This window comes from Dromiciops gliroides, chromosome 1 (genome assembly GCF_019393635.1).
Source record: "Dromiciops gliroides isolate mDroGli1 chromosome 1, mDroGli1.pri, whole genome shotgun sequence".
NCBI classification, from domain to species: domain Eukaryota; kingdom Metazoa; phylum Chordata; class Mammalia; order Microbiotheria; family Microbiotheriidae; genus Dromiciops; species Dromiciops gliroides.
Window position 1 is genome coordinate 393051825 of NC_057861.1, and position 14619 is coordinate 393066443.

General features: G+C 34.9%; 1 protein-coding gene across 1 annotated transcript in view; it reads right to left on the minus strand.

The window, feature by feature from the left end:
• ZSWIM6 (zinc finger SWIM-type containing 6) overlaps positions 1 to 14619 on the minus strand; it is a 223795-nt gene that overhangs the window by 64061 nt on the left and 145115 nt on the right. The window contains exon 2 of the mRNA XM_043977642.1: positions 9805 to 10161. Within this exon, the coding sequence (XP_043833577.1) occupies positions 9805 to 10161 (357 nt within the window). The remainder of the gene's footprint in view (positions 1 to 9804; positions 10162 to 14619) is intronic.

Here is a 14619-nt window from a genome sequence, read left to right on the forward strand (position 1 = left end):
CAATGTAGATTTAGGGGGAAAGGAGTGTCACTATATTTGGTATGCTGAGTTTGTAGATGGTAAGACATCCAATATAAATTAGACCAATTATGAGGCCACAAAAGACCAAGTTTCAAAGGCTAAGGATAGCTGCAAACAAGTGTTTGCTCATTATTAACTCTATTTAATGATCCACTATTATATACTGTATAGTCATAACCATAAGGAATATGGAAATCATCAAACCTATTATTAGCCATAGAAAGAAATGAGGACTATGCCATCCAACGTTTCAAAATGGGGATCCATGGTTCAACATGGATGACAAATAGTGGTTAGGAAGTATAGGGAGGACAGAGAAGAGGGAGTAATATAGGATGATATACCATGAACTTTATGACCCAGAAAGTGAACAAGTCATTACACAGGAACCAGTTCTCCTTATTATTGACTGGACTATTTATTGAGCTCCATTTACATTTCTTATTGTCAGTTCTCAATCCTTTCCTACGTGTGTCATCTTAACTGAACTCATCCTATCTCATGCCTTTCTCTCACTATGATCTGCCCCCTAACAGCTATCTTATTATATAATTATAGTTTCTACTGTCATTAGTTGTTTTAAGGAATTAGGTTCAAGGAATTAAAATCATGTTATGTATCAGCCCAAGGGTGTTATGTGTAAATTAAGTCGTGGTTGTTTTGAAGTTAAGTTAAAGTCAGAGCATCTTGTACTATTACAATTCCTTTGTCTACAGGAATCAAAGGGTGGGAGTACAGACATGAGGTCTGTATCCACAAACATTCTCTTTTTTGCTTTTGGGTTGACATACCCAGCATAAAGACAGAAGAAAAAATTTGAAGACCTATGGCTTAAATTTAAAATGAATTAGAATTTGAAAGTTAAGCCCTATGCTTAGAATCAGAATAAAAGAAAAGACCTAGAACTGGAATAAGAGAAAAGATAGATGGATCATCCAACCCAGCTTTCTCATTTTACATCTGAGGTCACTGAGGCCCCACAGAGGTAAAGTGGATTGCTCTAAGTCCCCAAAGTAGTAAGTAACAGCAATAGCATTTGAATCCAGGTCTTTGGACTAAGAATACAAATACACTGCCTGTAAGGGTCTCTCTATCTCAAACTGACACCTTTCAGGAATACTAAAAGAAAAAAAATGTTTAAAAGAACAAAATTAAATCTCTCCATAGTTTCACACTCCTGTGCTTTTGAGGCACCACATGAAAGTACCCTATCAATTAAAAAATATTTAGAGGGGGGCGGCTAGGTGGCCCAGTGGATAAAGCACCAGCCCTGGATTCAAGAGTTCCTGAGTTCAAATCCGGCCTCAGACACTTGACACTTACTAGCTGTGTGACCTTGGGCAAGTCACTTAACCCCCACTGCCCCGAAAAAAAAATTAATTAAAAAAATAGAGGCCCAAAGTATTAAAATCAAGAAAATGGACTTTACTCTGCATTATATAGGATAACAGGGTTAGAGCTGGAGAGGACTTTGGGTCATTAGTCCAAACCTGTCATTTTGCATTTGAAGAGACGGAAGGCCAGAGTGACTGACCCAGCTGATCCAGGTGCCAGGCATGTTATCAGCACTCAAAACCATGTCCATTGACTCTAACTACTGTGCTCTTTACACTAACCAACACTGCTGGGCTAATGTTCTGGCAATCTATGGCTTTATGTCCAATGGAGGAAAGCCATAAATAAGCATTAGACTAGCTCCCATCCTCTTCTCTTATTTCTACTAACAACAAATTCAACACTGGAAATGTTCAATTGCTTCTCTTTACATTTTTCTCAGCAACACAGCTTCTCCCAAGGGAAGCTTTTAACTCTGATGTATCACTGTTGCTCACTGTTAAAATTCAAGTTTGAAACTCACTCTTTGCAGACAGCATGCAGGTAGCAGCTGTCTACACAGCAGAGTTGATTAATTTACCTTCTTTGGAGAACTTATAGAATAATGTCATCTCCTACAGCTTTACTACTTGCCAGTTCTGAACATAGGAAACATTATGTCTGTGGGTCACAGAGATAGTTGTGCATCTTTTACAAATTGAAGGCAAAATGTGTGCATTAGCCATTGGCAAAGAGAGGTGAAAGTTAAGAGAGGAAAGATTAGAGGTGTATATTTTTAAAATATTTCAGAAGCAGAGGGGAAAAAGAAGATAATGATTTGAAAGAAAGATTTTTGAAAATGAATGTTATTTCATCCAAACAGCCTCTTTATAAATGATTTAAATGTTATTCCTACTGAAATTCCCACTTCAACCAGATGATTAATACTTCAATTTTTGTTTCTAATTTTGGGGTAAAATCAGTAAAAACTCTTATCTTCCATTATAAACAGTCAATCCTTGTCATAATCCCACAAATTCTGCAATCCAAGAAGCTAGTAACGCAGATTCTTTATTGGAGAGTTTAAGGAAAGGAGAAACCCTGAAAAATACCAGGCTCTGCTGCCATTTCAATAAATGACTTTCCCTTCAGCTAAATGCCAACTAAGTAAGCAGGCAGCATGGCTATCAATATATATCTTGAATAACTCAAGTAGATTTGTCAGAGTTTATAGCCCCTCCTCCATTATTTTCCCCTTATCTGGCTTTATTACTCATCCCTTATTATCATTTAATTTACTTTCACTAGTATTATAATATCTTGTTCATGCACAAGGATAATCATGTATTTTTATATGTGCGAAAAGCAATAAAATATCCTTATATTATGTAGTACTCATTTAAAAAGAATACAAATACAGGGTGCATCACAAGGATGCAATTTCTACTCGCTCACACAGTAATGTATTAGTGAATACCTGATTTTTCAGATATTTCTGTTTAAAAAGGAGAAAAATCATTGTAATTTGAATTTTTACCCAAATCAAATTCTAAATATAACTGTGCTGGAAGAAATGATCTGTGTGATGAATACAAAAGAATCATGTAAAGATGAACTGATGCAGAGTGAAGTGGAGCCAACAATATACCCAGTGACTACAACAATGTAAATGGAAAGACTATACCCCCCAAAAATTAAAAGTAAATTTAACAAAATTATAAAGATCAAGTAGAACCTGAGTGAAGAGACATGAGAAAAATACTCCTAACCTACCTCTTCATGGAGGTGGGAATTCTACAGCTATTATAAACCACAGGTTTTTGTATTTTTTCTGTATATCGGTCAGTTATGCTGATTTTTCCCTCTTAAAAAAAAATCACTATCATATGGGATGGTTCTCTAGGAATGAGAGGAGGAAAATTACTTGGAATAACTATGATGATGTAAGATACAGAAAATATTAATAAATTTTTTAAAAGATTACATTAAATTGAAAATCTTTCAATGCAACAAAACCAACGCAACTAAAATATGGGAAGCTGCTGATGGGCTCAGAGAGATGAATATTCATATCAGCTCTCCATGATAAGGGTAGGATATCCAAGATATATAGGAAACTAATACAACTATAGAAGACAAGAGACACTACCTAATGGATAAATGGTCAACTGCAAATTATTAACAATCTCATGAAAGCTAATACTATTGACTTGTTTTTTCTTCTATTTTTCTTATTCTTTCTTACAAGGGATGTTCTCTGAATAGAGGATGAGGAAAGGTCACGAGGGAATAAAAGTTAGTTTTAAAAAGATATAAACAAAATATTTAAAAAGAAAATATATATTAAAATGTGAAATTTCATTCTCTTCTAGATAATGAATTTACTCATTTGACTTGGATATAGTACTTTTGCTTTACAAAAATTAATTCTCTAATATATTACAACTGAAATATGGCACCAATAATGACATTATCTAATTAGGAAACTGGTTGCCTAATGCAATTCTAATTACAATGAGCACAATGCTCCACATAGAAACATGGGGCAAGGTCATGTGACTTGTGCCTAATTCAGAAAACAAAGAAAAACAACAAATTGTTAGAGGTGTCATGTTTTTATCTGTGTGTATACATACATATGAAATTTGTATTTAAAATGCCATCCTTAGGTACTATATAAAAACAAAATAACAACACACGGTATAGAATACTCTTCCAAATGAAACTGGCATTGTAAAAAGAAAGCAAATAGGTTAGCAAAGAATAAAGTCTGGGATATTGTTTCACAGTGCCACTCAAAATTGATTAAGATTACGTGAAAAGAACACACTTAGTTTTGGAAGAGAACACTGCTCCTTGAACTAGTAGCCTTGAAACCAACATCAACAATGTAGCATTCTGAAGAAAATATCATTCATTTTAATGGATTTACTTTGTTATTTAATTCTTCTTTTCCTGATCATCTGAATATTATTTGTTTAGCATATGCTACCTAGTAGCAAAGGAATAAATTGGACTGAATCTTTGTCTAAATGCTAAATGTCTTAAGTACTCTGAGCTTGATGGATCACTGGGATCTTTAAAGATCTTGGGGTACTCATTCTTGTGCTCTCCCACTCTTCTTCACCTCCCTCTGGCCTGTCTTTATCTCAAGAAAGCTAAAAGTGTTTGCTCTTGGCATCACAAAAAGTGACTGAATTTATGGGTAAGATTGACATAGAAAAGGCTTGACCTGTTAAAACACAGACAGCTGAATTCTTAATGGATCTAAACTCATATCTTGAATTCATGAAGACATTGAAAAAATAATTTGTGAGTTCAGAGACTGTTATAACTGAAAGACAACCTAAAGAATACCTACACTATCCTCTCCCTTTTACACATGAGAAAATTTTGATCATTTAACAAACATTCATTAAGTGCCTACTATGTGCAAGGTACAGGGATACAGAGACATAAATGAAACAACTCCTGCTTTCAAGGACCTTACATCTTATCAAGGGAGATATGCATATATTTATGCAGATACAATTGCAGGGCAGGAGATCAGTAAATGAAAAAGGTGGCACTTGGGCTAAGTGTTGAAGTAGATGTTCTAAGTGGTAGAGGTAAAAAAGGAGGACAATATGTCCAGAAACAAGGACAATATGTCCAGAAATGAGGACAATAGAGCCAAAAAGATGATATAATACAATAGAAAAAAAAAGTTGATTAGGAAGACAGGATGTTGTACATGAAAAATAAGGGAAGTCCAATATGGCTGTGCACCAGAGTATGTGAAAGGGCATAATGTGTAATAATTTAGGACTCCCACCATCCCTGCACCTTACCCAACTCAGAGTTATCAAATGAATCTTAGCAAGGCTGCACAGATTAGTTCTATTCCTCTTGCTACAGATGTTTATTATCTTACCCTTATGCAACTACAATAGTATCCTATGATTTAAATCTAAATGGCACCTTAGAGGTCAACAGACCAACCTCCCCTTTGCTTTATTGTTAAATTATATTTGATCCTGAGGTTTGATGAAAAAGGCAGTAACATGATCAGTGAGGTCTGTGCTTTAGGAAGATCCATCTGACACATAAATGGAAAATAGACTCAAATGGGGAGAAAGATCTGTGGCAGAGAAAGGAACAAGAAGACTTTTGCAATAGTACATGAGAGAAGCGTTGAGAGCCTATACCAGGGTGGTGGCAGTATTATCAAAGAGGTGATACAATTGACAGGAACTGCCACAAGAAAGGATACGGGGGTTGGGGTGAGAGTGAAAAGTTGAGGATGACACCTAGGTTGAATAGCTGGGTGATCTGGGAGAATGATGGTACCCTCCACACTATTGAGGAAATTTGGATTAGGGTAGATTTGGCGAGAAAAATATTGAGTTCAATTTTGAACATTTTGACTAAAAGGTCAAACAAGGAAATTAGAGACACGAGGAAGAAATCGCCTTTCCGATCTAGAGATTTGCACTTGGGTTTGAATGCTGTCTCGGACACTACCTGGTTGTGAGTCCTGGACAAGTCACTTAACCTCTCTCATAGCTTTAGTTTCCTTATGAAGAAAATGAGATCAACTACTTCACAGTGTTGTTGGTGAGGAAAAAATGAGATAACATGTAAAACACTTTGCAAACCATAAAATTCTATATGAAGTTATCTATCATCACCATCATCATCTATGGATCTTATGGATAGGGGAGGAATTCATGAACAAATAAGGGGTGGAAAGGGTTAAAAAAGATAAAATAAGACAAATGTGATTACATACAATTAAAAAGTTTTTGTATAAACAAAACCATTGTCACTATGATTAAAAAGGATACAGTTACCTTGGAAAAATCTTTGCAGGAAGTTTTTCTGATAGAGGTCTCATTTCTAAGATATTTAAGGAACTGATTCAAATGTACAAGAATAAGAGTCATTCTCCAGTTGCCAAATGGACAAAGAATATGGAGCTCTGAATTGATGCAGCCATTCTGGAAAGCAGAAAGTTACTAAGCTGTGCATATCTTTGACCTAACAATACCAACATTAGGCCTATACCTCAAAGAAATCAAAGAAAGAGAAAAAGCTCTATCATCTTGTACAAGAATATTTAAAGCTGCTCTTTTTGTGGCTGCAAAGAACTGGAAACTAAAGCCATGCCCATCAACTGGGAGATGGCTTAATAAAATATAGTATTATAAAAATGGAATATTATTGTGCTATAGGAAATGATGGGCTGTTTCAGAAAGACTTTATAAATAGTTCATTATTAAGACACATTGATTTTATTTGTTCAATATGTTCACATTCAATATATTGTTCAAATTCCAATCCTACTTAAATCAACTAATCAGAAAGTATTTATGAAGCACTTAATATATACTAGGCTCTCTACTAATAACTTAGTATAAGAAAGGCAAAAACAGTCCCTTGGGAGCTCACAAACTAATAGCAGAGATGGCATTTAAATAATGAGATACATATATGACACATATTGAGTAGAAAATTCTTTGTTTTATGGGGTAGCTCTCTTGGAGGTGGGAGGGACACAGGGAGAAATTAAAGTGATGTAAAACCAACAAATATCAATGAAAACAATTTTAAAAGATATATACAGAATAAATGGGGAGAAATCCTGGAGAGAAAAGCTGAGGATCCTAGGAAAGGCCTGTTGCAGAAGGTGAGATTTGAGTTCAAAATTGAAGGAAGGGGAAATGAAGAGGAAAAGGTGAGGAGAGCACATTCCTGCCATAAGTGGCGGAAGTACAAAGGCAGTGATGGAATAGCTAACAAGGTGAAAAGAGATGAAAGTTCATTACATAAAAGTGTAACCAGTTCTCCTCCAAAACTTACTCTATTCCTGCCAGTTCTCATAAGAAAATACATCCAGAAAAGAGTACAATAAAGAATTGCTTTGCAAGTTGATTATGATTAAGTTTTGTGTACTCAAAATCTAGATGGAGGAAACAATATAACAGCCATTTCAATTTTATTAGAAACCAGGCATCTTTTTTTAAAAAATACTCATTTCTGAAACCAGTAATACAAACAAAAATAGGTTAATAATTGTCCTAAGAAGAGTTAGCCTTAAATCTTGAAAGGAAAACTTTTGGGGCAATTTACAAATTTAAGAGCAAAGAATGGTTAAAGTTAGCCAGATCTATAGAGAGTGTATAGAGAAAAATAAGGATTCATGACTTAGTATCATTAATAAATTTTCAGTAATATCAGAGCATTTTTATATAGCATGTGTGTTTGGAGAGGCAGTCTGGGTTCTTGTTATCTTACTTCCTACTAAGCTATTAACAACATAGGGCCTTCAGGGAACAAATTTCCTATTGCAACACTTGAAGCTAATCTTGTTTCCCACATTCTCCTTTCCTACTGTCTTGCAATTCTGAAACAGAAGGAACTAAGACAACTACTACAATGACATTTTTCAGGCAACTAGTTAATTTAGGCACATACTTTCAAAAGGACTGACTGGATAAACTGTTTAATGGTCACTGTTCTTATGTAAAAGTTACTTGGGGTAGAAGGGGAATTTCTTCATCTCACTGTCCATGCCACTACCTTGAATATTTCCCCTTCTTTCTACCCCCACCCATAATTGTACAAATTTCATGAAATACAGTAATATTTATCAGATAAATTTCAAATACTAATTTACCTTGCTGCTTTAGCCCTACTCTTCACTATGGAAAATAAATTAAGCCATTAAAAAAAAAGAACCTTTAGTAAGCAAGAGCTTATAACATAAACTTTTTTAGAAAAATCTACAAAAGGCGATGACATTATGGATATAGTTCTTCCAAATACAAAATTCAGATATTTTGGTATCCTTCTATAGTATTAGTATTCTTTTACAATCAACTTTCAAATGACTTTTAAAAAACATTTTAGATCTTCCATTTGACCATATAATTTTATTATTTTGTGATTATATTATATACACTCAGATAAAACATTACTATATTAGATTATTTGGATATATAGATGAATGCACAAAAGACTGAATAAATGAACTGGGTGGGGTTTTTGTCACCACCATTAAAAAATGTAATTAGGTGACAAAACAGGTACAGAATCTTGGATCTGGAAGTGACCTTAGAGAATATCTAATCCAATTCATTTTACAGATAAAAAAAACTAAGGCTGAGAAAGGGAGTCACAGCTAATTATTAGGAAAGGAAGATAAAACTGACCACTTAAAACTACTTCTAGAAGGCAAACTCTTAGCTGGCCTGAAGTTTCAAAGAGGAATGATATCTGAGCTACATAATAGGGCGTTGCATCAGAATTGTTCTCAACAATGTACTCAACTGCTTTTGCCATCTCTTTCTGAGGCACCTGTGTAGCAACACTATTTGTCACCGGTATTCTTGAATGCTGGCAAAACAAATGCCAAACAGGAATCAGAAACATGTTTTAACATGTTAGGTATTAATCTTACTAGGTCCCTACTTTGCTTTAATACTTTAATAACCATTCTATAAACGTAGACAATGTCCCATGGCAAGTAAGAGAGGGTATGAGCCTAAATAGGGTTAGACAGGTTCTGCTTTGATAAAGCTTTTCAAAAGAACCACAGACCACTTAGATTTGGAACATGCCACTGTCTTCTGAAGATTAAATGTCCGTTAAAATGCAATCACATCTAACTGTGGTTTAAAAGAAAAAAGTGTATCTTACTGATAATTACATGTGTGTATGTGTTTGTATAGTCTTATATAACTCACTGCTAATATAAGTGTACTTCACTACCTCATCTTATTTGAAAGATGTTTCTGAAAATCATATGGCAACTTGTTGTAAAGAAAATATTTCACATCCACAAGGAAAACTCATTAGGAATTATTTTGTGAGGTGAAATTACTCGTTTATCATTTTTACAGCAAGTTTTCTCTAAGTGAGGCATAGCTGCATATTCTACATTTTAAAGAGTGATCCCTAAACCTAATGACAATAATAGTAACAGATCATATTTAGACTTTGATACTTCTGAGAATTACAAAGAACTTCCTTCACATCAACTTTTGAAGACAGGTACCACTTGTCAATATTCTCCCCCAGTCCACTCGTTTTTTAAAAGCATTACTCTTACTTGGGGGTGAAAGAATTGGATCATATTGTCAGGCTGTGCAAAACCCACGGATTCTAGTAATAGTTCATAAAGTGGAAGAATTAAATAACCTACCAAGTTCTTTGCCAGAATAAAGGTGATAAGGACATTTGGAGGGTGAAAAAAGATTTCTAAGAGCATATATTCAAGAAAATATAGGAAGAATGACTAGTGGAATTCTCCATTTCACCAAAACAACATGGTTGAAAATATTAACAAAGAGATCTAGAACTCCAACTGTTTAGGAATAACATTTAATTTAGTTCATGTTCTACCAAGTTGTAAGGCAAATAAAAAAATGATTAAAAGACAAGGAGGAAACCAAACATGAAATTTTATGGAACAAAGTTTCTACTTACCATGGACCTGGTTGATTTCTGAATTCTGGGAAAGAATTTCATCTGCTAATTTTTGAGCAGTTGGCAAAACCTCTGTGTGGTGCACTGTGATCAAATACTGTACAAATTTTTGTAGTTGGTCTCTGTTCATTTGAAAGAGAGTCTCTGAAATGGGAAGATGCAGTTTGACCTGATCTGGCTTGCGGATGCGATATAAAGAAAGTGCCACAACATGGGCACAGTAAAATATGTCCTTGTTTCCACAGCTACAGGTCACTGAGGTAATCTTGCAACGATCAAAGCTGATAGCTACGTTGCAAACAGTTTCTGGCTCCGATTGCATTGCAGGTTCTGTCACTGTGCCACTCAAGTGGAAACCTGTACAAAAGAAAGGGAGAAAATTTAGCTTATACAACAAAATGCAATACTTTTTGGTGGTGTCATAATTCTAACAAATCCAGTGTACTTTTGGCAGAAAACAAATATTACTTTTGTAGTTCAGGTGCATTTTACTTCTTAAAAATAAAAACTTTCAATCAGAATTAAGCTAGTAAAATTAGGCATGAAGTCTGCCATAACCATCTTGTCACCCATAAATCTATATAAGTTTTATAATCAACAATGTAAAAATACCCCAAGACTACAATAACTATAAGAAATGAAACAGGATAGTGTGTGTGTGTGTGTGTGTGTGTGTGTGTGTGTGTGTGTATATAAAAATGTATAAAAACCTATATCAGATTACCTGCTGTCTAGGGGAGGGAGAAAAATTTGAAATTGGAAATCTTATCTAAACAAATGTTGAAAACTAAAATAAATAAATTAATTTAATTTAATTTAAACAAAAAATTTAAGTTGTCAAAAACAGCTCAAAAAAATCTACATGATAACTTTGTTGTATATTTGAAAGAAATAGCAAGTTGTACATAGTGGATCTGCAATTTGAGGTGCAATCCTCTAGTTTTCTATTCCATTTTATTATGGAAATGCTTGTTTTATTTCTCAAGTTCAGAATAAAATAATTTTGTTTTAAAAAACAGTTCAAGTAAACCTAAAAAAAAAAAGAGAAATGAAACAGGTTCACATCAACAATAGGACATCATTTGTTATAACTTGCCCTCTTGGCTATGCGTAACATGAGTTACCAAAGATGATCTGAATGCCAAATCCAATCATCTTTTTTCAGTCCTCATTCTTGACCTCTCTGTAGCCTTTGACACAGCTGATTATCCTCTTCTCCTTGAAACTCTCTTCTTTCTAGGTTTATGGGACACCACTCTCTCCTGGCTCTCCTTCCACCTATCTGACCATTCCTTCTCAGCAACCTCCTTTGTAGGTGATGTCCACTTATCATAAGTGTCTTGCAGGGTTCTCCTATCTTTGGATCAGTTATCCACTGTCGTGTCCTCATTACCTCATACCTGGACTATTCCAATGGCTTCCTGGTTGGTCTCCCTGCCTCAGTCTCCCTCTCCCCAGGCCAGTCTGTCTTCCACTCAGGTCTGTCAAATTGATCTTCCTAAAGTGTGGAGAACCAAGTCACCCTTCCCCTCATTCAATCAACTCCAGTGGATCTCTATTAACCTCCCAGATCAAATACAAAATCCTATTTAGCTTTTAAAGCCCTTCAACAGCTGCTCCTTTCCTGCTTTTCTAGTGTTCTTAGACTTTATTCCCCTCCATATACTCAGTAATCCAATGACTCTAGCCAATTTGCAATTTCTGCCAGGACACTCCAGCTCCCAACTTTGAGCTTAGCTTCTAAGTTGGGAACTATATTCTTCCTCATGTCAACCTTCTGCCTTTGCTAGCTTCCTTCAAATCTCAGCTAAATCCCTACCTTCTACAATAAGCTTTTCCTAGTCCTACTGAACTTCAGTGCCTTCCCCCTAAAATTTTCTCCAGTTTCTCCTATATTTATCTTGTTTGCACATAGATATTTGCATGTTGCCTCCCTCATTAGATTCTGAACTTCTTAAGAGCAGAGACTATTTTTGTCTTTTTTTTTTCTATTCCCGTCACTTAACACAGGGCCTGGCATATAGGAGACACAATAAATGTTTGTTTACTGACCAACAAATATGAGCTACATCCAAAAACTGGCAATAAAAGGATTTCAATGACTGCCATCCTTAAAATTTCATGCTATCCTTTCTACTATAGAATTCTCTAGGGTGAAATCCTAAGGGAGAGAGAAGACAACTGAATTGGGTAATTAAATTTCTTAGCTCTAATTTCTATTATTATGATAAATTATTTTACTAATCACTAAGGAAGTAATTTAAAAAACACTCAAAGACAACCAACTGGTCTTGGATATACATGGTATCCTGAAAGTCTTAGTGCAATTTTAAGCTAAAACTTAGCTACAGTGTGATAAATGTTTCATCCATAGCAACTCTATAAAGCATCTACTAAGTTATAAATGAGTTGGGATAGATATGTATACACACACACACACACACATATATATATACATATATGTATGTATAAATGGATATAATGGATAAGAATACTAAAATGATAACATTACTAAACTGTGAAATAGTCAAACATTGGTATGTCATTCACTTAATGAAATCACAACTAAATGTAATGAAATGAGAAAATACCTATGCCTAGGTGGAACATCTCATTTAACAGGTCTATAGCATTAGATACTTCAATACTACAGGGATCATTCTTCCATGAATGCATATCCCAACCCATCTAAAATTAAGTGTTTTCATAAGCTAAAAAAATTCTGCCAAGCTGGTGATGTATCTGTCCAAACTTAGCTGGGCTGATCTTATGACAAGAGACATATAGTCTGTCACTAGGGCCTTAAGTCTCTCAATAGGCTGATTAAAATTGTTTATGTACTTAGAATCCTAATTTGCTGCTTTAGGTATATGCCATGGGTTCGTCATTGGGTATACTACTACAATGTCTAGTCAAAATAAATGTGAACTAGATTTAGAAGATCATTTGACTGAATGCAGCCCCAAATCCATAAATATCCATGATTTTTTCAAGTATTTTTTCCAGAATAGGTGCCAAAACTATACTTAAACACATTCAAATTTTTTTTTTAACTGCTGTGTTTTGGAGACCTTTCTGGCCCAGCTCCAAATTCCTGGTAGATAGCCAGTAGGGAAAAGAAACAAACAAGATAAATAAGGCTTAACTCTATAAAGCAGCAACATGCTTAAAGATTAAAATTACTTGCCCCATTACTTTAAATTCAGGTTTATATAACTGCATATTTTTCTAATATGAGCAAATTCATTATTTACATAGTCTGACATATGCATCCCTCACAAAGGGGTGGCCACCCAGAAGAGGTGATCTAGCCAAACTCCCTTTCACTTCTAACTCCTGGCTTTTCCAAAAAGATTTAAAGTAATCTAACTTGAGTCTTTTTTATCCTCTATAACTTAAACCTTGGCTGGTCTTTCCCCACAAGGCATGTAAAAGTAGGAAAAAGTACAATTACAAGATGCTCTTTTAAATTCCTTGCCTATTTTTCATTTTTTACTGGTCAGTCAATAGGTACTTATTAAAAGCACTTACTACATGTCATATACTGTGCTAAGTTCTGGGCTATACAAAAAGGCAAAAACCTGGTCCTTGGCCTCAAGGAATAACTATGTACATGAGAAGGCAGAAAAGATAGTGTAGTTTTAAAAGAAAGCAGGACAGGCTTGCTTTCTCCTGAAACTATACCAATCAATAAAAAGTAAGGAAGAGCACCAATACAAGCAGTGACTGAAAAATCAAAAGAAAAAACATGGTGAGTCATATCTTCCAGCCCAACAACATGGATTCAACACAGGTACGTAACCAGATCAGGGTGGGCCTACAATTTGGTCACTCAAATCCCAGAGCAGGATCATAAATTCAGCCATCTATCTACTGCATCCCCAAAGAGGGGGAAGCCTGCAATTGTGTTGCTGGAAGAAGAGCCTGCAAAACTCACACCAGGTGCACAGCAATCAGACCATAGCCTTAATTGTTCCACTTAGGGCCCAATTAAGTTTGCAACTCCCCAGCCTGAACCACTCAAGATTCCTGAGAAATATAACACTTAGTAACTGGTAGAAACAGTGGTAGGACCTCAGATAATAAAATCAGGACCATACAAGACTGCAACATCTCTATCAGAAGTGAGCAAGATACAGTCGCAATGCAAACACCCAGTTCAGAAAATAAGGCTGAACAAATAAGTAGACAAAAAAAAGAGGAAGGACACTATGTGGAGCTAGGGACAACCAAAACAAAAGCCCAGAATCAGTAACTTCAAAACACATACAAGAAAAGAAAAGCATAGCTACAAGTTCAATTAGAATTCCTCAAAGAAATGAAGCAAGAGTATTTCTTTTAAATGAAATTAGAGCTCTAGAAAAAAGAATTGGAAAAGAAATTAGTACTGGAAGAAAAACTCAGAAAGAAAATTAACAACCTACTTATATACAAAAATAATTAGTAAAAACAGAAAGCAGGAATAAGTAAATCAGGAGACTGGTTATAGGCATTACAAGGAAGCTAGGTGTGGGTAGTGGAAGGAGTGCTGGATCTGGAGACAGAAAAATCTGAGATCAAATCCAGCCTCAAACACTTATTACAGCTACATGTCCATGGATAAGTTACTTAAGTTTTGTCTACCTCTGTTTTCTTATCTTAAAATAGGGATAACAGAAATTGTTGTGAGTATAAAATTAGATAATATTTGTAAAACTCCTTGCAAATATTAAAGTGATATATAAATGACATATAAATATAAATTTTATATATGTATAAATACATAATATATAAAAATAGAAATATACAAATTATAAGGCTCTGCTAGGAATTAGT